At 42.8% G+C, this 25,789-nt stretch overlaps 1 protein-coding gene across 2 annotated transcripts in view; it reads left to right on the top strand.

Annotated features, from left to right (window-relative positions):
• aars1 (alanyl-tRNA synthetase 1) overlaps window positions 1–24,627 on the top strand; it is a 30,613-nt gene extending 5,986 nt beyond the window's left edge. For both annotated transcript variants that reach the window (XM_079501935.1, XM_079501936.1), the window contains exons 6-20: window positions 259–403; window positions 2,695–2,840; window positions 3,425–3,533; window positions 3,783–3,933; window positions 5,103–5,227; window positions 7,623–7,767; window positions 8,779–8,957; window positions 9,719–9,832; window positions 10,996–11,202; window positions 14,075–14,259; window positions 17,716–17,824; window positions 18,637–18,750; window positions 19,263–19,469; window positions 21,684–21,797; window positions 22,846–24,627. In XM_079501935.1, the coding sequence (XP_079358061.1) occupies window positions 259–403; window positions 2,695–2,840; window positions 3,425–3,533; window positions 3,783–3,933; window positions 5,103–5,227; window positions 7,623–7,767; window positions 8,779–8,957; window positions 9,719–9,832; window positions 10,996–11,202; window positions 14,075–14,259; window positions 17,716–17,824; window positions 18,637–18,750; window positions 19,263–19,469; window positions 21,684–21,797; window positions 22,846–23,025 (2,230 nt within the window). In that variant the 3' untranslated portion in view covers window positions 23,026–24,627. The remainder of the gene's footprint in view (window positions 1–258; window positions 404–2,694; window positions 2,841–3,424; window positions 3,534–3,782; window positions 3,934–5,102; window positions 5,228–7,622; window positions 7,768–8,778; window positions 8,958–9,718; window positions 9,833–10,995; window positions 11,203–14,074; window positions 14,260–17,715; window positions 17,825–18,636; window positions 18,751–19,262; window positions 19,470–21,683; window positions 21,798–22,845) is intronic.
• The last annotated feature ends 1,162 nt before the right edge of the window (window positions 24,628–25,789 follow it).

The raw sequence follows: 25,789 nt of genomic DNA, 5'->3' as shown, positions 1-25,789 counted from the left end.
TATAATGATTAGTGCAGGCTACAAATACACAGCTGGTGTGTTTTTCAGTCAAAGTGGTTTTGGCCCTGAATGAATGAGACAAACCCTCCATGTTATCAGAGCAAACCTTTCATTTATTTTAAAAGGTTCCTCCTCATATACTGTACATATACAGTACACAATGTAAAGGTTACGCCCGCGCGCACACACACTCCTGCTTGACCAGAAATGATATCTGACTGAACCCATATCCGTCTCTCTTCTCTGTGCGACCTTTAGGGAGTCTGAAACGGAGCTCAAGCCACTGCCTCAGAAAAGCATTGACACAGGCATGGGTTTGGAGCGCCTGGTGTCCATACTGCAGAACAAGATGTCCAACTATGACACTGACCTCTTCGTCCCTTACTTTGAAGCCATTCAGAAGGTAAAGACATGGAACTGCTGTGACTGTGTGTAAGAGAAATCTATGAAAATCTGAGAACTAAATCGTTACCAAGAAATTTCTTTACCAATGTGTTTCTAAAGGTGTCTAATAACATGTACTAAAAGTTTGAAATTCAACTCCCGTGGGAAATTGAGTTATTAGCATAATATGTGACCATACCCATAACATCCTATATAAGGCAAAAAAGTCCAAATTTCATTATTCTTTAAGTAGCATGTGACATATGAAACTAGGGTGATTTCATGATTCTGAATCCATTCCAAGCATTAGTTTTGCACAAAAAACACTCCTTGGGAGGAAAACGGCCACACAAACGTGATGAGGTCAGCACATTTGGTCAAGTGGATATGGCCTAATTTAGCCCAAGGAGGGTTTTTTGTGCAAAACTAATGCTTGGAATGGATTCAGAATCATGAAATCACCCTAGTTTCATATGTCACATGCTACTTAAAGAATGATGAAATTTGGACTTTTTTGCCTTATATAGGATGTTAAGGGTATGGTCACATATTATGCTAATAACTCAATTTCCCACGGGAGTTGAATTTCAAACTTTTAGTACATGTTATTAGACACCTTTAGAAACACATTGGTAAAGAAATTTCTTGGTAACGATTTAGTTCCCAGATTGGTCAAATACCTGATAAAATGCCCTTACTTATGTGTGTAACTGAAGGCTTTTGAAGTTGAGCATGAATGGGGGTGAGTTCTGTACAGGCCAGTCCAGACGACCAATGCAACTCGACATGTCACCATCTGCCACTCTCCAGTTTAGGGTATGCGCATGCATAAACTCAGTGGCAAAGTGAGTTTAACGTTGTTTAATGCAATCAGATTCTGATTTGTATGTGTCGGCTGTCGAGGCCAGAAAGTAGTATTTTTTTTCTTCCCCCACAAAGTTCCTGCATAACTTCCAGGTATGATGATGATGTCGCGCACGCTGACGCGCATACTCTCTATTGCTGTGGAAGCGCCTGAATGTGCACCGTCAAGTTGCAAATCACAGTTTTCGGATTCTTTTGCATGTTGTTGAATAATATTTGGTCTGGATTGGACTGGGATTAAGGAATTAAAGTCGGCAATAAGAAATGAATGTTGCCTGGCCTTCCTTCACAGGTTTTGTGTATTTTACAAATGATCTCAGTGATGTAAATTGTAGTGCTACACTTAACGAGAGCTAATTATGTTGCAACAATGTATTATATGACTCAATTTCTATGTATGTACCTAATATGTAGTTGCATTGTATTGGGGGATTGGTAATACTATCCCCATACTTAAACTGCATTTATGTGTTCACAATATTGGCTGATATTGTAGCTAAAGGCAGACTGTGTATATTTCAGTATTAGCTGATATCCGGACCTAGCTAAAGGCAGACTGTGTATATTTCAGTATTGGCTGATATTCTAGTAAAGGCAGACTGTGTATATTTCAGTATTAGCTGATATCCTAGCTAAAGGCAGACTCTGTGTATATTTCAGTATTAGCTGATATCCTAGTAAAGGCAGACTGTGTATATTTCAGTATTAGCTGATATCCTAGCTAAAGGCAGACTGTGTATATTTCAGTATTAGCTGATATCCTAGTAAAGGCAGACTGTGTATATTTCAGTATTAGCTGATATCCGGACCTAGCTAAAGGCAGACTGTGTATATTTCAGTATTGGCTGATATTCTAGTAAAGGCAGACTGTGTATATTTCAGTATTAGCTGATATCCTAGCTAAAGGCAGACTCTGTGTATATTTCAGTATTAGCTGATATCCTAGTAAAGGCAGACTGTGTATATTTCAGTATTAGCTGATATCCTAGCTAAAGGCAGACTGTGTATATTTCAGTATTAGCTGATATCCTAGTAAAGGCAGACTGTGTATATTTCAGTATTAGCTGATATCCTAGTAAAGGCAGACTGTATATTTAAGTATTGGCTAATATTCTAGTAAAGGCAGACTGTGTATATTTCAGTATTAGCTGATATCCTAGCTAAAGGCAGACTGTGTATATTTCAGTATTAGCTGATATCCTAGTAAAGGCAGACTGTGTATATTTAAGTATTGGCTAATATTCTAGTAAAGGCAGACTGTGTATATTTAAGTATTGGCTAATATTCTAGTAAAGGCAGACTGTGTATATTTCAGTATTAGCTGATATCCTAGTAAAGGCAGACTGTGTATATTTCAGTATTAGCTGATATCCTAGCTAAAGGCAGACTGTGTATATTTCAGTATTCGCTGATATCCTAGCTAAAGGCAGACTCTGTATATTTCAGGGTACTAACGCCAGGCCCTACACGGGTATGGTAGGTTCTGAGGACACTGACGGCATCGACATGGCCTACCGTGTCCTGGCTGACCACGCTCGCACCATCACCATCGCCCTCTCGGACGGAGGACGGCCCGACAACACGGGACGCGGGTGAGATATAAAACATTTCCTGATTAAATGCAGGGACATGATGACTGTCACTACGCTACCTCTGAATAATGACTCATTACACCTCTTTAAGTCTTTAGTTCCTAGTCCTACCGTAAAATGTACAGCGTTTTACAATGACTTACATTTGTCTGTGTGTACAGAAAATGCGGGCTAAAACCCTTGATTTTTAGGAAGGTGCTTTATCCGATTTCCAATTAAGGAGGGTCTAATTGGGAGGCAAATGCCAAAGAATTTGCTTGCGGAGATGTGACTGTACAGCTTGGGGGAATTATTCCAAAATTGGTGGTGTGGAAAGAAGGGGTTATTACTGTTCCACACATATGAGAGAATACATGTGGCCTAATGAGGCTGGGGTCTGGCCACATCTTGGATATGTGCCTTTTTTGAAAATGATTTAATCCTGCATAATATGCGCCTGAATATTGTCTGATTATGCAGTAATTTATCCGATCGCATAATCACACTTTTCTGGAGGGTGTATAAAAAGGGAGGGCCAGTACGTGTGTTTGTGTGTGTGTGTGTGTGTGTACAGTAAAATTATGTTTCCCTTCCGCTCCGTGTAGCTATGTGTTGAGGAGGATCCTGCGTCGCGCTGTGCGTTACTCCCATGAGAAGCTGGGAGCTAAAAAGGAGTTCTTTGCCTCTCTGGTGGACGTGGTGGTCCAGTCCCTGGTGAGATGTTCTTTGCCAGTCAGCAACTCTGTGATTCATTGTTTCCCTCAGTTCCTGGTAGGGGGGGATCATTAATACTAGCCTCTCCCATTGCTGTCCTTTCTCCACCTCCAACTAATCCTCATCCCTTTTTGTTCTCTGTGTCCTCTCTCTCTCCCTCTCTCCCCCCCTCTCTACTGTATCTCTCTCTCTCTCTATCCCCCCCCCCCCCTCTCTCTCCCTCTCAACCCCCCCCCCCCCCCCCTCCAGGGCGATGCATTCCCAGAGCTGAGAAAGGACCCAGAGATGGTGAAGGAAATTATAAATGAAGAGGAGGAGCAGTTCCTCAAAACGCTCAAGAGGGGGCGCCACATCCTCGACAGGAAGATCCAGAGCCTGGGATGCAGCAAGACCATTCCAGGTGAGATGAACGCCTACACACACACACACACACACACACACACACACACACACACACACACACACACACACACACACACAATACAATAACAATTTCACAATGTTATTCTTAGTGGCTGTGTTTGCATGGGTCCTACATCTATCCGTCTTCCGGTCTATGTCACGGCTGTCACGATTACACATTTAATTTGACCATTAATTGTCGCACAAAATAATTGCGATTTAACGATTTAATTGTGTTTTTGGCATTGAACATTGGAACATATACTGTATGCATACAACTTAAAGTTTGTTTTTTAGGCTTCATAATCAAATTCTACAGGGTAGATAATATGACAAATAACTTAAATTACTGACCCATTTAATAATATTATACTTTAAATCCGCAATATATACAGGATCTACAAGCTTATGTTATCTTGTAGCTCTGCTATTTCTGCTATTTCTGGAAAATCTTTGAAAATGTATGAACATTTTTCTACATGGAAACGCTTATGACGATTATGCAAGTTAATTGCGATTAGGCGATTATGTAACAATTGTGACAGGCCTTGAGCCGAATACTGTGGAACATAGAAAGTGTTTTCTTCTTCTGTCTGTGGTTCCATGTGCCACAGCGTGGCTGTGGCACATGTTAGAAGAACGTGGTCCTCTAATGCAGGGGTTCTCAACCCGTGGGTCGCGACCCCTCGGGGGGTCGCCAAATTATTTTAGGGGGTCCCCAAATTATTTTCCAAAAAAAAAAAAAAGGTTTTTTTTTAAATTTTATTTTCACGATTTTTCAAAAATAGTCGGGAGGGGGCGGGGCGGGGGTCCCGAGACATTGCCAAAGCATTTCCGGGGGTCCCCGGCCAAAAATGTTGAGAACCCCTGCTCTAATGTCTGTGGTTCCAGGTGACACAGCGTGGCTGTGGCACATGTTAGAAGAACGTGGTCCTCTAATGTCTCTGTCTGTGGTTCCAGGTGACACAGCGTGGCTGTGTCACATGTTAGAAGAACGTGGTCCTCTAATGTCTCTGTCTGTGGTTCCAGGTGACACAGCGTGCTTGTGGAACATGTTAGAAGAACGTGGTCCTCTAATGTCTCTGTCTGTGGTTCCAGGTGACACAGCGTGGCTGTGGCACATGTTAGAAGAACGTGGTCCTCTAATGTCTCTGTCTGTGGTTCCAGGTGACACAGCGTGGCTGCTGTACGACACCTACGGTTTCCCTCTGGACCTGACGGCTCTCATCGCCGAGGAGAGAGGCATGGGCGTCGACATGGCCAGCTTCGAGGAAGAGAAGAAAGCAGCACAGGTGAGGGAAGGAGAGAGATAATGGGCGGGGTGTAAAATGGATGGGATTAGTGCATTTGACCCATTTAGGCCTGACGTCGAAATAAAAAAAACGTTCGCTCTGAAAGAATATATATTCAAAGATTTGTGCCTCATTTTCACGATATTTCAAAAATAGCAGACCTACAAGCTCGTAGCGCGCCACTCGGTGGCGCGCTATGAGCTTGTAGATCTGCTATTTTTCAATAGCTAAAGTATAACATAATGCTTAGTTAAAACACCAAAAGGGGTTCCCGCCCAAAATGGGTTAAGGATGGGGGGGGAAAGAAACGGTGCGAGTGAAGAGTAGTGTAAAGTGATGGACATGGCGATTTACAATTTAGGCATTTAGTAGATGCTCTTAATCCAGAATGATTTACAGTAAGCAAGAACAACACATGGTAATGCATCATCTAGGCCTGGGGTCATAAGTAAACTTACTAACATCCGTCTAACGGTACAATATCTGTACCGTGAAACTATAAGTATACTACACTATACAATGCTATCTCCACATAATATGCTATCTAAATGACATATTTTAGACTTTGCATACGCCTGCATGGTCGTCGAAGCTAGGGATAACCACATAACCGAAAGTCAGTGGACATCATTTCAAATTGGTGTCTCTGATAAGTCTTCTTTGTTCAAATGAACGGAAATATTCATGCTACTGCTACGATGGCATTCTAGACGATGTGTGCTTCCAATTTGTGTCAAATGTTTGAGGAAGGCCGTTTCCTCATTTCAGAATGGCAATCCCCCAGTGCCTCCATGCTCCCCCTTTTACAGAAGGACTGGCGTGCACAGAGCCCTGGCTATAAACCTACTGTACCAAGAAGACAGAATGACGGAATCAAACTCCTTTGGAATTTAATGGAACGCCAAATGTGAGACGGGTATCTCGGCATCACTTTCGGATCTCATTAATGGTCTTGTGGTAAAATGGAAGTGCAATTGCTGCAATTACAACATTCTCCATTATTCTGAGAAGTTTGCTTTTTCACTAGTTGGGGAAGTTGCTGCTGCAATGTGCGTCCATTCAGCCACAAGAGCATTGGTGAGGTCAGACATGTCATATTAATCAGGCCTAACGTCGAAATTAATGTTTTCTAAATCATGACAATTTTTCTAAAATAGCAGACCTACAAGTTCATAGCGCGCCACTCGGTGGCGTGCTATGAGCTTGTAGGTCTGCTATTTTTCAATAGCTAAATTATAAAGTAATGTTTAAAACACCATAATAATAATAACCAGAATGGGTTAAGTCTGATTAAGCCAGCCAAGTCATGTTAAGCCAGTCTTAAGTCCTTTAAATCTGGCTCGCATTTGGCATTCCGATACTTTCCAAAGGTGTTTGCTAAGGTTTACGGTCAGGGTTCTGTGCAGTGTGCAGGCCAGTCAAGTTCTTCCTCACTTACAGTATCTCCACAAAAGGAATCTGTATGATGTACTGTTGGGATTGTCAAGACCGATTTACACTTATGCCGGTGTCACGTGTCGAAAATAGCCTACCTACAAATTCCCCACGGCGCGCTTCTAGGTCTGCTATTTCTGCAAACTGTGCTCACAAAATTGGAAGCGCACTTGTGTATAATTTCATTGTGACTGTAACATTAAGATGTTCAGTCACTGGAACAAAAGGCACGAATTAGAAACGCTAATTAGAAAGGTTTGTCCACTGACTTGATGGACACGGTGGAATGAGTAGGAGCATTCATTGAGGTGGAGATTGAGAGATGAGAGAGGTTGGATTTGAAGTGAGAGAAAGATGCATGTTATTTTCTTCTTTCTCCATGGGATTTTGAAATACTGTTAACCGTTAATGGTGGATGTGCTTGGTGGAAGCCCGTGTGACACCAGTACCGTAAAGAGCGCAGAAATGCCACAACTCTTTGAGTTTCCCTACCTGAACAGTCAAGAACTAGTCCTTAATGGTAAAAAAAACACATTGAGGGAAACCTTCCAAACTGACAATACCAAGGGGCCAGCGAGGCTATTCAACGTTGAAGCTCTCCTCCCTAGTGGTAGGAGGAGGGACTACAGGCGGACCCGTGGATTCATGACCGGGAAACCCCGTGCAGCTGGGCTTTAACATTGAGCGCTCGGTTGCACTTCCGCATTTGACCACCAAAATTTGGTGGTCAAATGCGGAAGTAGACGTTCTGAGACGGTACTTCCGGCAGTCTTCCGGGTGCTTCAAAACGCCACTGAGCAACTTCCACTGACATGAATAGCTGGGGGGGCGGAGCTTCGCGCCAGTTCAGTCTCTATCCTTTATATACTCTATGGACAATACTTGGTGGGTCATAACCAAAACCATGGTTGGTTTTGTAAATCACATGAGATTAATCAGCCCAGCAATGTGTGTCCATTAGCTGAGGTCCCAGGGGAAGGGTGCTGGCTGTGCAGACCACATCATGCTGGACATCTACGCCATTGAAGAACTGAGAAACAAGAGTGTACCCGCCACCGACGACTCCCCCAAATACGACTACAAGTTAAACGACACTGGCGAATATGGTGAGGACTGTTCTCTGACACACAATAATACGTGACATGTGTTTTGGATACGGCATGAAAACAATACTATCAGTGCCTAGAACAGGGGTTCTCAACCCGTGGGTCGCGACCCCTCGGGGGGGTCGCCAAATTATTTTAGGGGGTCCCCAAATTATAATAATAATTTCATTTTCACGATTTTTCAAATAGCTTCAATAGCTAAATTATAACAATGCTTAAAACACCAAAAGGGGTTCCCGCCCAAAATGGTTTAAGGTTATTGTAGCAGTCAATTTATATTGGGGGTCGGGAGGGGTGGGGCGGGGGTCCCGAGACATTGCCAAAGCATTTCCGGGGGTCCCCGGCCAAAAACGTTGAGAACCCCTGGCCTAGAACAATAAAGAGTGGGGCAGAAGGCTCAGTTAATTTATTTGAGATGTATTTATTTAGATATTCTTTACCCCATGAAGTGAACCCCATGCTCCGGTGAACATTAGCAGAAGACGTTTCAATGCGACGCGTTTTGAGCTTTTAGATTGGATGTTTTCGACGAAGAGATTTGGTGTAGAGATTGAAAAAGGAGCATACTACATTTTGATCCAATTCCAACGTTCCGAGATTTCTTTAAAATGACTGCACCGAGCCCGAGTGGACCCGTGACAATTTCGGCAGATTCTGAGCCATTCCGACTTTACTTCTTTACTTATGGACCCGATTTGTACCGAGATCACATGGGGCTTAAAGTTCTCCGTCCTGGGGACGGATTTCTATCCTGAAGATTTCATAGGGACCATTTTTTTAGATCAGTGTAGATCCGCAAAAAATATATTTTTGGGGGTAGGGGCTATGTGTACAGTGTAGCGATGGCCGCGTGGTGTGAATGACATGACCGAAGCAGTCACAACGCAGCATGCTTGCTATGCTAGTCAAAGTGATCTGAGGGGGGCAACAAAACAGACAGCTGACTGTCGATGCTGTCTGTTCTAAACGGACTGAGACATGAAGATATTCCACCTTTTTCACTCGCTCCAGTTTTTAAGACGCCCACGTCCACGGTCGTGGCCCTGCGCCGTGAGCGGGCCTTCTGTGAAGAGGTGACCACGGGCCAGGAGTGTGGAGTGGTGCTGGACCAAACGTCCTTCTACGCCGAGCAGGGAGGTCAGACCTTTGACGAGGGCTACATGCAGAGGGGTGACGACAATGCGGAAGACGTGAGTGGAAAAACTCAATTACACTTCAGCTCATTATGACATTTTACTTTGACGATTAATTGTCACTCAAATAATTGCGATTAGCGATTTAATTGTTTCATTATGAATCAAAATCACATTTCTGTTTGGCTTTTAGCCTTTGTAAAACTAAAGTTGCACAGGGCAGATATGACAAATAAATAACACATATTATTTTATGACCATACTGCTTAAAAATAGGTACAACAGGTTGTAGATCTGCTATTTCCACTATTTATGGCATTGCGCATGCGTGAAATACAAGGAGACAGGTTTGTTTTTTCAAGGAAAAGGACCCTAAGATGTCCCCAGACGTCCTGGGCGCCCTTGGGTGTAATTATAAAGAGGTCTTCTTGGGCACTGAATGTGTTGTGACAGGCCTACAAATGCAATGAACCAAAGCCCCGTTATTGTTGCTGTTCCTCATTGAAACCCCAGACAAATTAATTAGCTAGCGCTAATCATTAGTTACTTACAATTAGGAATGCAGGAGCTGTATTAATTCTCTCTCTCTCTCTCTCTCTCTCTCTCTCTCTCTCTCTCTCTCTCTCTCTCTCTCTCCCCCCCCCTCTCTCCCCCTCTCTCTCTATCTCTATCTCTCCCCCCCCCCCCCCCCCCCCCTCTCTCTCTCTCTCTCTCTCTCTCTCTCTCTCTCTATCTCTCTATCCCCCCCCCCCCCCCTCTCTCTCTCTCTCTCTCTCTCTCTCTCTCTCTCTCTCTCTCTCCCCCCCCTCCCTCTCCAGAGGATGGAGTTTACAGTGAAGAACACACAGGTCAGAGGAGGCTATGTTCTCCACGTGGGGACAGTCTATGGAACGCTGAAGGTCGGAGACCTGGTCACCTTGCGCGTAGATGAGGTGAGACACACACACACACACACACACACACACACACACACACACACACACACACACACACACACACACACACACACACACACACACACACACACAAGCATGCACAAGTGAGCCCTGCCTGTGATGGTTCAGGCAGGGCTGAACTGAGTGTCCTGACTGAACTGTAGATTTCTTTGAGTATATGAAGTCAACAGATGTTTGTGGAAATGTCCAGTACGACAGTATGGAAAAGCTGACTATAAATCCTTAGATTGCTCTACTACTTTGTTTCACCTTTATATAGTGCTGGAAAATAAACTAACAAACCAACCCAACAATCTAGCATTTCAATGCTTGCTCCACTAACACAGAGGTTATCAACCTCGAGTTGAGTTGAGGCGTTTAGTTTGACTCGGCTCCACAAATAAATATTGTGAAACTATTTTCAAAATGTTTGCCTCTTTATTTGACCAGTTTTATAGTATAGTTTGTTCATTACTATTGATGCAGTATCTTTTATTTTATTTTTTATTTATTTTTAGGTTTTTTAGGTATTTTATTAAAACTCTTAAAAGTCCTTTAAATTGTCACTTCAGTGTCATTTGGGGAGCCCCCAAAATCATGTGGGGACCCCCTAGGGGTCCCTCCATACACACAGGTTAAGAACCATGCTGCACTAAGCACAATTAAAATAGCAGACATTGCACAAAATGTACTGATAGTAGTATAATTCACAATTTAGGCATGTAGCGGACGCTCTTTCTTAAACTAAACTGTGTTGTATGGAACATAACCTACTGTGAAGCTGTTCACAAAAAAAAGTTTACCTAACTTTGCTACTACAGGGAAAACATGCACATGTACATATGTGACTATTTCTCTACTCCTTGATTGCTCTTTCTTGCACTCTTTATTCTGTCCCTTAGTTTACTGTGCTTGCTGTGTTTTTTTTGTTGTTTTGAATGTTATGCTATCTACTGTATCCTGCTGCATTGTCTGTAAGGAAGCCAAACAAAAATAAGTTTCACTTTACCTGTACACAAGATGTAACATAGTCCAACCTTGAACAGTAATCCAGAGCGATTTACAGTAACCTACATTGAAACTATAAACACTAGTATAGAATGACTAATATATATTATATACTGTATAACATGTAACGAGCGACATCCTCCTGCTTCCAGGCTCGTCGAAAGCCCATCATGAAGAACCACACGGCCACCCACATCCTGAACTTCGCCCTGCGAGGGGTCCTGGGAGAGGCCGACCAGAGGGGGTCCCTGGTCGCCGCCGACCGCCTGCGCTTCGACTTCACCGCCAAGGGCGCTCTGAGCACCGGAGAAGTCCGCCGCACGGAGGAGATCGCGTGTGCCTTGATTCGAGATGCAAAGGTGTGTGTGACTGTGTGTGTGTGTGTGTGTGTGTGTGTGTGGCCAATGGTCAATGCATGTCGTTTTAGGAACCAGTTCTGTAAGCTTAAAATTATGGGCGGATTCAAACTAGCACTGGAAACCGACGCCGTCTCCCCTCCCCTCCCCCTCTTCCTCCCCTCCCTGGTAGAACACAGCGGAGAACAGTGATGTCACCACATTTGGAGCGACGCCCCTCTGCACTGTTATTGGTTAGGGAAATGCAAGGTTAACTCCCACTTCCTTCTCTGATGGAAGTGACATTTAATGGGACGCTACCCCTGATAGCAGAGATTGGCGACAGTGACAACATTTGAATGAGGAACAAAACAAATATACTGGATGTGTGTTTTAGTTGTTGAGTGCATTGAATGTACTATGTTACGTACATACTGTACATGTATGGCCACCAATGTCACTGTGTCCATAATTAATTCCACCAGAGGGTGCCATTGAGGGTCTTCTCCTACCAGTGTTGATTTTGACAGGACATTTAGTTTTAGTCTTTTGAAAGAAATGTAATTTAGTTTTTGTCATATTTTAGTCACCTGAAATGTTTTGGTGTTAGTCTAGTTTTAATCAACTAAATATCATACGATTTTAGTCGACTAAATCTACAGTTGATTTTTGGCGACCAAAATGCTTTTTGGCGGCGGGCCTTGGTGGCGTCGTATTTGCAGATTTTACACTTGGTTGCATGCTGAAAATTGGGGATGTCCCGATACACTTATTTCGCTTCCGATTCGATTCCGATACCACAATTTCTGTGTTAGCCCATACCGAATACCGATACCAGAGAATAATATTTAGAATAATAAAAAAATAAAAAAGATCTTATTTTGAAGTCCACCAACCGGGAATAGTGTGTGTATAGCTATCTAGCTATATATATCATGTTGGGTTTATAGCAGACTCCTCACTCAAATGTGCACTTGCAGTTTGGGCAACTCGAAAGCAAACTCCACATGTCCCAACATTTTTTTTTTACCTGCCATAGTGTCAACCCCGTACCCTTGTGTCGGATCGGTGGTTAGATTGGCATATTCGCCGATACCGATATGACCAAATAAGGGCCGATCCGATACTTTTCAGATACCGATACAGTACCGGGACATCTCTACTGAAAATAGCCGATCTACAAGCTTGTGAGCTTGTAGGCAGGGCTCGACGCTTAGCATTTTTCCAAGTAGCACGTGTGCGACTAAGTTGAAAAATCTAGTAGCACACAAATTATTTTAGGAGCACGATGAAAAGTTATCAAATAATGTGTTTTTGAGGGGCGCTAGCCCCTCCTATATACAGCTGTAGTCCCCACACGTCTCAATATCTTGACAATGAAAGGAGAAATTAGGTCAAAATTCCGCTAAATATGACGTAAATTAAACATCAAAACATTAAACGCCATTGACATTGAAAGGACAATGTATGTCATATGTAAACGAGCAAATCCGCTAACCAATCACAGGCAACAGGCATTCTGATTGGCCAATATGAGATGATTCATGATGATGTATGATGATAAGAGCGCCCCTCACTTAACACAGGTGTGATTTTTCTTTAATACAGTGATATGAGGTAGGGGGCGGGCAATATGAAAAATCTTTCAGAAATGATCACAATATTGATATTCATCTGGATTTGTTTGTTTTTATATAATCTATATAATCAATTTGTTTTTATGCTGATAGTCTATTAGTTTTTTATGCAAATAGATAGAGGGATAGATGGATAATCAATTAATTTTATGTTGCTCATGTATGGATGGATGGACAGACAGAAAGACTTTCTATCCGTTTTTATCCTGCTGTTCTATCGTGTGAGATTCGGTGCAGGGCGCAGGCTACTCGATGGTACTATTAGTATTGTAACATTCTCCTTGGCTTTGACTGCTTCAGTTCAGACCATCGTACATATACACCTCGGCGTGGTGGAAGGAGGTAGTGGGGGGATCTTTGCCTTTTTTCCGTCGCTCGTTATGCAGGCTACTGACTAATATGTACCCAGCCAAGTCGGTCATTCGTATTTTGTAACCGAGGTGCTGAGCGATGGTTGTTTTGGTAGAATCCGTGCACACGTGCACTCTTTGCGTGCACGGCCGCACGCTGTTTCACCCACGTTTGGTTAAAAGTTATCGAGTGATGCTTGAACATTAAACTTTCCAAATAACTTTAGTATTCAACGTGTCGGGGTCCTAGCAACTCCTTCTGTGCTATCATGCTATCGTTCGCTGCTGACAGGGAAGAGAAGTACTGAGCAGCAACACATGGAGGGACGGGGCGGTGGGAGCAAAAGGGACAGATCTTCAAATGAACGCCGCATTGAGTCTCGACACGTTGTTAGCTTGTAGATCTGCTCTTTTTGGCGAACGACACCGCCGTACTATATAAATATAAATGTAGGTATAGAACCGCGACTATAGACTGTGCACTTGCTGTAGAGCCTTGTCTTTATCACGATTGAACGGTCAAATTCTGTAGTCGCACGGGTGCTACAAAGTGAATTTGACAACTCGCACGGTGATATTTTAACTCGCAAATGCGAGTACCTAGTCGCACTGTCGAGCCCTGCTTGTAGGTCGGCTATTTTCAGAGCACAACACCCGATGGCAACCAAACACAACATGATCTCTTCTCCACTAGTCCCTCCCTAACATTTGTGTCTAGTTTTTATTTGTTGACAAAATTGTCAGTATAGCCATAGTTTTAGTTGTCGTGACTTTGCTTTTATTTAGTTTTTGTCTGTGACAAAAGGAAGTCGGCGAACGAACATTTTCCATCATAGTTTTAGTGGACGGAATGGACGCCGTCTGTAGGAACAGACGAGTTACCGTCCATGTCTCTGTGCCTTCCTGCAGCCTGTGTACTACAAGGACACCCCTCTGGCTGAAGCCAAAGCCATCCAGGGTCTGCGCGCCGTGTTCGACGAGACCTACCCCGACCCGGTGAGGGTCGTCTCCATCGGCATCCCCGTGGAAGAGCTGCTGGCTGACCCCAACAGCGCTGCCGGATCACTCACCTCCATAGAGTTCTGCGGAGGAACGTAAGGATGCTCATGCTCCCTGTTTATGGTCATCTTCTGTTCGTTCAACCAGGCAGATCAGCAAGTCTGATAGGTGGTACGCTGGCAGTTCAATCTGTGACAGTGGCCCCGACGCGCAGGCTGGTCACCGCGGGGCCCCAAATTCTATTTGGTTAAAAACCTCAGATCAAATGCCTGGCTATGGTGTGTAGTACCGGCATTTTAATCTGAGAGGGGTAAAAATGTCTCTCTCTATTGGCCCCTGGTCGTGGAACGATCTGCAGACCAGACTCAAATTTGCCTTGAAAGTTCCGCTGAGAAGTTTCAAAAGGATCATCTCAGATGTACACTCTGCACATGTTCGGACGTGTACTAGCCTCTGTATAGGCCTACATATTCATTATTTCTGTACATATTGTATTTTCTCTATGCAGAGCGTTGTGCCCTGTCACTTAAAGTGTATCACTTTGGAGATTTTTGTGTTATATTTTCTCAATGTGTATACTGGTTAAATATAGGTTGAATCATCGGCGCACTGTACAATAGTTGTGAAAGTACCTGCCGTGATTGTGGTCTGCTCGGTAATACCCAAGACGTCTGTGGACGTCTTGGGTATTACCGCACGTGCATAGCCCAAGATGTCTGTGGACGTCTTTGAAAAAATATATATATATATATTTTTTATTTCTTTTATTCAAAAAAATCTAAACAATGATTATTATTTTTTTACTTATATTAACACATTTTACTTAACAAAATGTGTTAAGTATCTCGGGGTGTTGTTCACGAGTGAGGGGAGGACGGAGGAGGAGATAAGCAGGGGTGGTATTGCAGTCACTTTACCGCACTGTTGTGACAAAAAGAGAGCTGAGCCAGAAGGCAAAGCTGTCAGTCTACCGAGCAATCTTCGTTCCTACTCTCACCTATGGTCATGACCGAAAGAATAAGGTCGAGAATACAAGTGGCCGGAACGAGTTTTCTCAGACTGGTGGCTGGTATCTCCCTTAGAGATGGGGTGAGAAGTTCAGTCACGCGAGAGAGACTCGGAGTAGAGTCGCTGCTTCATCGCCTGGAAAGGAGCCAACTTAGGTGGTTCAGGCATCTGGTTAGGATGCCTCTCGAGCATCTCCCTAGGGAGGTCCTCGATGCACGTCCCACTGGGAGGAGACCCCGGGGCAGACCAAGGCGCAGATGGAGGGACTACATCGACACACTGGCCTTGGAACGCCTCGGGATCCCCCAGGAGGAAATTATTAATGTTGCTCTGGAGAGGGAAGTTTGGAGCTCTCTGGTGGAGCTGTTGCCCTCGCGACCCGACTACGGATAAGCGGTTGAAAATGGATGGACAGACTTTTTAGACAGCCAAAGACTTTTTTGCAGCCAAAGAGCCTCATTCTTCAGTGTGCGAGACCTTTTTTTTGGCTTATGGGTTCGGTAAATAAGACAGGAAATTGAGAACGTCACTGCGGTACATGCCACCGTAGTGGCCAATTCATACATAAGTTAGGTATGAATATGTATTATGTAACATAACCACTCTGACATAGAAAGGTTTTGGGGCGTCTGTATCTCGTGAGGGGGCAAGCTTCTGTGAGTGACGCACGCGGAAAGCTTGCCAAGCTTCCGCGTGCGTCACATAAGTCCCGGAAAGGGGCCAGTGGCAGCGTGCCTTCCACAGTTCCACCGCACTTCCGACCCTCTCGTGCGATACAGGTCACGCCAATGAACTGCAGCGGCCAATGAGGCCAACAAGGCATCTATGCCTCTGCCTTTTTTAATGACTGTCCATCTGTGTGTCTGCTTTATTATACTACTCCCTTGTTTCCTCATTTCCAGCACAGCTGTCAGTGATTACTTGGCATCTCCCTCCAATGTCTGAATGCAGTTGAACGTGCAGGACTGCAGGTGCATTGTGCTCGTCACGATGGCTTGTTTAATGTTTCCAGTGAAAGTGCTGTTGCCAGCTGGTTGCCCATCTATTTGGTGCTTGAACTAGCAATAAGCTTAGTAAGGGATCACAGTCCCACAGCTGTGGCTCTCTGCGTCATGTGTGGACAGTGGGAAATGGGTTTCTGGAGCACAATTATTTAGTAAGCTGTGTGTGTGTGTGTGTGTGTGTGTGTGTGTGTGTGTGTGTGTGTGTGTGTGTGTGTGTGTGTGTGTGTGTGTGTGTGTGTGTGTGTGTGTGTGTGTGTGTGTGTGTGTGTGTGTGTGTGTGTGTGTGTGTGTGTGTGTGTGTGTGTGTGTGTGTGTGTGTGTGTGTGTGTGTGTGTGTTCAATCAAGAGGAGTATTGGCCTCAAGTCTTATGGAATGTATTGTAATTAGAAATAAGAGCAAACAAAAAAGGCAGCTTGTTCAGCTGTCATTTTCATATTAGTAGTTGTAATGTATATTGCGATAGAAAGCCTATCAATTAGTAGATGAAAATATTTCCAATGTCAAATTGCAGGAGCTAAGCAGAGTTCTACATATTTTACTACAGGGCTTTTTTTTATAAGGGAAGAGCAACATCCTTTTTTATAGGTGGCTTTGATGAAAATATTTTTCATTATGGAGGAGCCACATCTGCATAAGTAGTTTCCTTTCTGCGAGTCTCACCAGTATTCTCCAGACCCTCTTGTCTGTTCCAGACATTAGAGCAAGCCATTCCTCATACACTAGACAAGGTTCACGTGGCAATTCTGCTGTCTGTGTGTGCTTGATTTCTATGTGCAATGTTACATTGTAGATCAGTGGTTTTCAACCCTTTTCATATCAAGATCCATTATTTTATTTGTCATTTGAGCCACGGACCACCATTTTATGAGATTTTGCCTCACAACTATTCCATGCTGTACTGATGTTGGTACCATAGCAGAGACAATTGGCAAACGTCAAAATAACAATCCGTCTACATTCTCTAATTATGTAGACTTCTGGCTGACTCCAACAGCGATGCTAAAAGGTCGGCACTTTCATATATGGAGTATACGGTTGTCTACGAACATACGCGTAGATAGCACCAGTAGGTACCGTTAGCCTAGCTAAATTTATGAATGTAGATGGCAGAGAAAAAGTTAAGAACAAATACAGTACTTATTGATGATTCATTTAAATATATATATTAATAATTTAGCTAAAATCTTGCTGGCCTCACCTTTTTTTCCCTCATCAACTGGACTTAATGTGGTCTGACGGTCTATATAAATCAACACGGAAATAAATGCTATTATTTTTGCAAGAAAGTCTTGCAGATCTAAATAAATCGTCGAATCGTCGTATTGAACGGCCGAATCATATTCAACTAAAAAGATATGTACAGTATCTGTATTCTGTACGTACACATTGTGCTTTCACAACACTCTTTGCTGTCTGATCTTGAGCAACGTCAAGAAGTCTGTATACTTCAGCACAGGTATCTTTTACACTTGGCGAGTAAAATGTACACTCTGTATCTTACTGCCTTCTCCTCCTCTCCCATCTGCTCCCCCCGGCAGCCACCTGCTGAACTCCAGTCACGCTGCACCTTTTGTCATCGTCTCCGAGGAGGCCATCGCTAAGGGCATCAGGCGCATCGTTGCTGTGACAGGAGACGAGGCCAAGAAGGTCAGAAACACACCAGACACAGATAGGGGCTGTCACCGTTACGCATTTAAGCCCACGATGAATTGTCACACAAATTCTCAATCAAATCAATTATTTGAATGGATTAAATTGATTTGTTTGATTAACCGCTGCATCCATAAACGTTACAGATGAGGATGCGTTACAACCTTGAACTGTATTATGCCCTGCGTTGCATATTCTGTCATGATCTGTAGGAGTGTTTATGATGCTGTGTCTAATGTTCAGCATTCAGAGAGTGTCCGTGGCTGTGCAGCCTCCCTTTCTGGCTGCCGTGTGAGGCAGGTCTGTGCTGGAGATAAGGAGTGCCCCTTATCTCCAGCACAGACCTGCCTCACACGGCAGCCATACTCGGTGACCTTGTATGTTCGATCGATGCTGATATTGTCCATATCACCCAGCCAGGGTGATGCCCAGTTCAAATACTGGTTGCCTTTTTTTTGTCAGCATATCTGGCGTACAGTATTAAATTTGACACTGAATTTGGGTTTTAGTTCATCCCTGTGCCATGTTAATGGCACAGGGATGAGGGATGCCTAAATGGAGTTTCCAAGAATCTACTTATCCAAGCTGCCGTGAAACACAATTCAACTTGTATTTTCTAATCTGCAGCTGCATTGTTATTGTAACTTTTCACTGCTTCCCAATCTGTTTCTCCTCAACCTCCCCCTCCCTGTCTTTCTCTCTCACCTCTAATCTACCCCATCATCTGTCCCCCCCCCCCCCTCTCTCTCCCCCTCCACCATCCCTCTCTCTCTCTCTCTCTCTCTCTCTCTCTCTCTCTCTCTCTTCAGGCCCAGAGGAAAGCTGACGCCTTGCGTCAGTCTTTGTCGTTGCTAGGTGAAAAGGTGAAGGCTCAGACGTCTCCAAACAAGGACGTCCAGAAAGAGATAGCTGACATGACAGAAGTGAGACTTTTGTGATTGTGTTGCGTCAGGTGGTGTCCCAAGAGGATGTTTTGACTTTGGTGTGTGTGTGTGTGTGTGTGTGTGTGTGTGCGTGCGTTATATAGCCTACAATAGCCAGGTCCTGAATTTAGGATAACAATTATTTTCTGAAAGGAAGGACGTGAAGGTTTTCGAGGTTATTATTAACGGAAACAAAATAAAAAAATAACACTAACTTAAACTGAAACTGTATTGTGTTGACAAAAGTGACTAAAACAAATATATATATTTTTAAATGGTATCTATTGAGTTTTTATTACACAATAGGCCTACTTACTCTGACCTTTCTGAATCCTGCACCTGACAAGTCTTTATGTAAACTAATAAAAACTAGCAAACCTGCTCTTAAAAACGAATTAAAACTAACTGAATTAGACAATAAATTGTCAAAACTAACTACAACTAAACTATAAATGAAGAATCCCAAACTATTCTACCCTTATGTCTGATATTAATACATCTATAACCCACAGTCCCTAGGCACGGCAGTGATCTCCCAGTGGCAGAAAGACGAGATGAGGGAAGCTCTGAAGGGCCAGAAGAAGACCATGGACGACCTGGACCGCGCCAGCAAGGCCGAGGTCCAGAAGAGAGTCCTGGACAAGACCAAGGAGGTGATTGACAGCAGCCCCAACCAACCGCTGCTCGTCATGGCCATGGAGAGTGGCGCCTCCGCCAAGGTGGGTGTCGTCACCATTTCACGTTTCAGTTGACGATTAATTGTCACACTGATAATTGTGATTAACTCATTTTGGGCGGGAACCCCTTTTGGTGTTAGCATTATGTTATGCTTTAGCTATTGATCTGCTATTTTAGAAAAATCAAAGAACGACTGACATAGAAACATAGCTTTTTCAGGAAGTAGAAGACATTTTTAGAATCTGATCTCAGGTCAAAATGGGTTAAAGATTTAATTGTGTTTTTGGCATTGAAATACATACATGAATGAAAAAAGAATTGCTTTGGTGTTGCTGCTGTCTCTCTGGGGAGACAATGTGAATTTTGTATTGTGAACATAATGATGCCATATTATGTATAATTATAAATGTAGTTTACCCCGACAATGACAATAAAAACAATAAGTTGAAAAAATATATATATATTCTGTTTGCCTAGTTATCAAGAAATGCACAGGGCAGATATGACCAATGGCTGAATTATTCAAATAAATTACTGACATTTATTAATCTTATACTATAAAAATGTAAGCTTGTAGATCAGCAATTTTTCGCTTTAACAGGGAGACGATTATGACGATTATAACAAAATAATTGTGATTACCTCAGTGTGATTGTGATTGGAAGATTATGTAATAGTTGTGACAGGCCTAGTGTCACAATAAGATGTGTACAATCATATACAAAGGAAGCAGGAGGGATGGGTGGGGATTGCATCAACAGACCTTAATAAAAGGTTTGTAATGGTTTGTGTATGCAATGCCCTGTTCAGTCAGTGTAAACCGTGATGGATCTCTACACCGTAAAATACCCTCACAACAACTGCTGGCTAGATCACCTATTTTCGTATTCATTGTTAGACGCTATAAAATAGTTACTGTTGCTATAAACGACATTAAAAGCACTCTTGATGATCCACAGAATTAATTGGTGATTAAATGAATTATAGCAGTGTAATGACCATGACACAGCACAGCTCCCTGGACCCACACTGAAGTCGTCTCGCCCTGCCATTTGATTGGCCAGTCCGCTGATGGAGAGTGCGTGTCCCCAGACTGCCATCTGATTAGTCTGCTGATGAGACTCTGAGAATCGTGTGTGAACTCAGAAATAGATCATTTTAGCGTGTCGCATCACAACGTGGAGCTCTAATTTGTGCGTGTCATATATCACACAACGTAGAGCTCTAATTTGTGCGTGTCATATATCACACAACGTGGAGCTCTAATTCTTGTGTCATATATCACACAACGTAGAGCTCTAATTTTTGCGTGTCATATCACACAACGTAGAGCTCTAATTTGTGTCATATATCACACAACGTAGAGCTCTAATTTTTGCGTGTCATCACACAACGTAGAGCTCTAATTTTTGCGTGTCATCACACAACGTAGAGCTCTAATTTTTGCGTGTCATATCACACAACGTAGAGCTCTAATTTGTGTCATATATCACACAACGTAGAGCTCTAATTTGTGTCATATATCACACAACGTAGAGCTCTAATTTTTGCGTGTCATCACACAACGTAGAGCTCTAATTTTTGCGTGTCATCACACAACGTAGAGCTCTAATTTTTGCGTGTCATATATCACACAACGTAGAGCTCTAATTTTTGCGTGTCATCACACAACGTAGAGCTCTAATTTTTGCGTGTCATATATCACACAACGTAGAGCTCTAATTTTTGTGTCATATATCACACAACGTAGAGCTCTAATTTTTGCGTGTCATATATCACACAACGTAGAGCTCTAATTTTTGCGTGTCATATATTACACAACGTAGAGCTCTAATTTGTGCGTGTCATCACACAACGTGGAGCTCTAAAGTCACAGCAGGAGCTGAGCAACGTTGTATTGATCCCACAACATGTTCAGTCCCAAAACAGACACTCCCCCTTCCTCCAATCATTCTCTCATGTGTCTTCTCACTCTTGACAACTATGATGGGTAACGCAGAACCTTCCAATTACCTGAAACTTAAAAAATAAAATAAAATACAAAACGTAGAAACTTATAAAACTCTAGTATACCTCCGGAGCAGGGCCCAAATGAGGTTCGGAGAACCTTATCCGAGACGAGAAGAAAACCACTTGCTCAGTGCAATGCGGTTCACTTAGTTCTCATGGGTGAATGGAGACCATTCGTCAGTGCATTCCCAACCTGTCTGCTAATGTTCACTTCACCTTTCTCCTCCTTCCCTCGTCTCTCTCAGGCTCTGAACGAGTCACTGAAGCTGCTGAAGGCTCAGTCTCCACAGACGGCTGCCATGCTCTTCACTGTAGACCAGGATGCTGGCAAGATCATCTGTTTATGCCAAGTCCCACAGGTAACTCACTCACTCACAGGGCTGAGGGCTGGCACAGTTGCATATTTAAAGGACAACTTTAGTTTTTTTCAACCCAGGTTCATGTTTTAGGTTGTTATTAGAGAAAGTAAAAGATGAGTGTTCATTTATTTTTTCATTTGCTGCTTTCTTTCGTTTTAGGGATTTTAGCTGTTTTTGACAGGGGGGCGGGGGCATTTGAGCATGGGGCAAAAATAAATTACATCTGGCCACAAAAGATCACGAGATCTACTGAATGTGTCAAACTGACATATTGAGCCTATGACACACAGTAGGGCAGCCCCCAAGTAGGCCTCCTTCACATTCAGTAGATCCTGTGATCTTCTGTGGCCAGATGTAATTTCCTGGGGTAAAATACATATTTAGCCCCCTTTTCGAATGCCCCCGCCCCCCTGTCAAAAACGGCTAAAATCCCTAAAACGAAAGAAAGCAGCAAATGAAAAAAGTTTAACACTCATCTTTTACGTTCTCTAATAACAACCCAAAACATGAACCTTGGTTGAAAAAACCTACAGTTGTCCTTTAAGTTAGACGATTAATTGTCACATAACAAACATTAAGAATATAAATTACAATTCTGTTTGGCTTTTAGGCTTCGTAATTAAAAACAAAGTGCACAGTGCAGACATGACCAATAACTGAAATTATTGGCATTTTATACTGTAAAAAAATGTGCGTAAATAGCTGAGCTTACAACGCGCCATGAAGTGACACGTAAGCTTGTACAGTAGATCTGCTATTTCTACTTGTGCATTTTTCAACATGGACAAAATTATGACAATTATGGCAAAATATTTGTGATTACCCCAACAAATTTCGATCAGACTATTATGTAACAATTGTGACAACCCTACTCACTCACTCACAAACAGCATTATACAATCAATGCAGCTTCTTCAATTTCACTCACTCTTCACTATTTTTTTCCCACCCTTTTTTATGATTTCTCTCTGTTCTGGATTTCCCTCTCAATCTTCCTTCCTCTCTCTCTTCGTCTATTTGTAATCTCTCTCCCCGTCGTCGTCGCCAGGACGTGGCCAACCGCGGCCTGAAGGCCAACGAGTGGGTTAACGAGCTCTCCGACGTGCTGGACGGCAAAGGTGGCGGCAAGGACATGTCGGCCCAGGCCACCGGCAGGAACACGCACAACCTGCAGGTGGCGCTACAGATGGCCAACGAGTTTGCGCGGCTCAAGCTGGGAGAGAACTAGGGAGGTGTGGAGTACGAGGAGGGGGGGGGTGGAGCAGACTGGGTGTGAGAGTCGGAATTAGGGATGGGACGATATTTTTTATCGTGATTAAAAAAACACTCCCAATAATAAGTATTGTGGAGATTTTAATGTATCGTGAAATTGTCCAACATCATACACTAGGAATTGGCTTTTGTTGAGCTGCAAATTCACCACCACTTAAACACTAAACTTGATGAAGCAGACCTGAAAAGAGCACATATGGTATGCTCTTATTTCACGCTACACAAATCAATTTGCCAAAAATAGCAGAACTACAAGCACACAACTTGTTGTAACGCAGCTTGTAGATTGGCTATTTTTGGCGATCGTTCTCCTCAGAACTGGGAGGCTAGCAATACCATTAATTGCTACTATTTGTGCCACAATTATCGTGGCATGTAATTTTCATATCGTCCCATCTCTAGTCTGAATGGAGAGGGGGTGACGTCCATTTATTATTCTTTTTATATTCCCTTCTCCCTTCCAGCATTCTGGTTTTGCTTCCATTTAAGTTATCAGTGATACTGTGGTTTGGTGGTACCGGAAGGAGATTGTGGCTTTCCCCTCCGTGGCCTGTTGAAATATGACCGCTGACGCTGTGCCTAATGCTAAACAGATGCACCATGACAGATTTACTGGAGAAGGAAGACCATTGAGACTCATTACATTGAAATGGTCCTCTCTCTGGGAACTCAAGATTCAAACGGTTTAAAAAAAAATCACACCCGTGTGAACTGAGTGGTGCAAGGTCTTATATAGCCTGATCAGCTGTGGTCTGTCGTAATGTCAGTGACCATAGTAACCATGCTCACCTGTGCACGGACACGTACACAGGTGCACGGACACGTACACAGGTACACAAACATACAGACAAAGCTGGTTGTTGGAGTGGTTTGCACCACTCAAAAAAAGGGAAACTACAACATAGACAGTTAATTTTAGGGAATGGTAACCTAGTGTCTCATATTAATGGATGCATGTAGCTTAATTTTGTTTTGGTCTAAGACGGCTATAAAAGCTAATGATGTTCAGTAGCACCCATCCTAATGGGGAAGTGATAGGGTGGTGGTCACAAAATTAAATTGGAAGCTTTTGTCCATTTTGCCTCTCTGTCTTTTTACTTGTCTGTTTCTCACCTCAAACAACTCCCTGGAACGTTTGCCATTGGCGCTTTTGTTGAATTGTAAAAAGTATTTGTATGCCTCCTTTGCTCGGCTTCTGCTCACAAAGCTAGCGAGTTCCAAGAACAATATAAATTGGACATATTTAATGCTGAAAGGACTGGAATGGTCGGGTGTACCAATGTAATTAATTATTTGACCGATACTGTACCTTCAACGATCAACAAAAGCATCATTGGCTTACAAGTGGAAACAACTTGGGTGTGGATGAGAGGCGTTGTCTGTGAAAGCCTGTGTTCTCTCCTGTGAATGGTTGCCCAGCGACAGTTAGAAGTCAATCGGTGCTGCGTTCTTGTTAGTGACTGAGCCACTAGATGTTTCATAGTCTCATTGTTCAGACATCAAGCCATTATCTGTCATGTTATTCAGTAAATGGTTATCCATTAATAAATACATATATTAACACAAACTTGTAATTATTATTTGGAAAGTCTTTGTCCTGACACTGAAACGACTTGTTTTCTCATTGTAGCTGTTCCATGTCTGAAGTTCATATGAACACAGAATTAATTCTGATAAATGTCAAATATGCAAAAAGATCTTCTGTTTTCCAAACAATTACTCTTCAATGTCTACTCTACAGTATGTGTAGAGACGGCTTCAATAACATTTACTTATTAAGTGGGAACTCTTTCAATATATATATTAGAGCTGGGACTCGATTAAAATTTTTAATCTAATTAATCAGAGGCTTTGTAGTTAATTAATCTCGATTAATCGCATTTTAATCGCATATCATTATTTGACCCGAGAACAGTGAGAAAGCTATTTTTTTTAAATGGATTTTGGTATACTAGTGAATCAATGAATAGTGAATACATAAGTTTAAGCAATAAAACATTGTTTTTGTAGTAATAATAGGGGTAATAAATTATAATATCTCAAATTTAATAATTTATATAGAGCTTTTCTGAGTACCCAAAAATGCTTTACAAGGGGGACATGATAAATCAAAACCAACTTTATTAGAGGAAAAACACTAAGGAATTAAATAGATGAAATAGCTGGGGAAAGCAATATTGAAGGTTTGGATGGTGGGGTCATGTTTCTGAGAGTTTGGGGAATGCATTCCACAGGGTTGGGGGGGGCTTGGTGCAGCAAATATGTGACATGACCATAAGAAAGCACCTCTGTGTTTCTTCCGTGGACATACAGTAACAGCCATTCACAGATTTTACATTTTATTTGGCCATAACCGTTTAGTTAGAAACCATGTAATCTGGTCGGGTCCTTGAATTGCTACTGGTAGTTGGAATAACGTTAGCTCTGATCCATAGTGTTAGAAGGAGGAAAGTAGGCTTTCACATATTTTTTTGTGCTAAAAACGAGGGGCTGCACAGCCTGCACTTCCGTGGGTGTGAGGGGAAAGGATCAAATTAAGTACCATAGAACTCCTCCTGAGTCCTAACTACGCTAAGGACCAGAGCTACTGTTGTTGACGTTAGCTTCCAGGCTAGGCAACATGCAACATGTTTCGCATCGAGCCGATACTGGAGGCTTGACGAGGTGCGGTCTTCGGTGATATGCGAATTCTTTATTGAATAATTGCACACAACTGTGCT

Source organism: Electrona antarctica (assembly GCF_951216825.1).
Source record: "Electrona antarctica genome assembly, chromosome: 5".
Lineage (NCBI taxonomy): Eukaryota > Metazoa > Chordata > Actinopteri > Myctophiformes > Myctophidae > Electrona > Electrona antarctica.
This window is presented reverse-complemented; position numbering and strand designations above follow the sequence as displayed.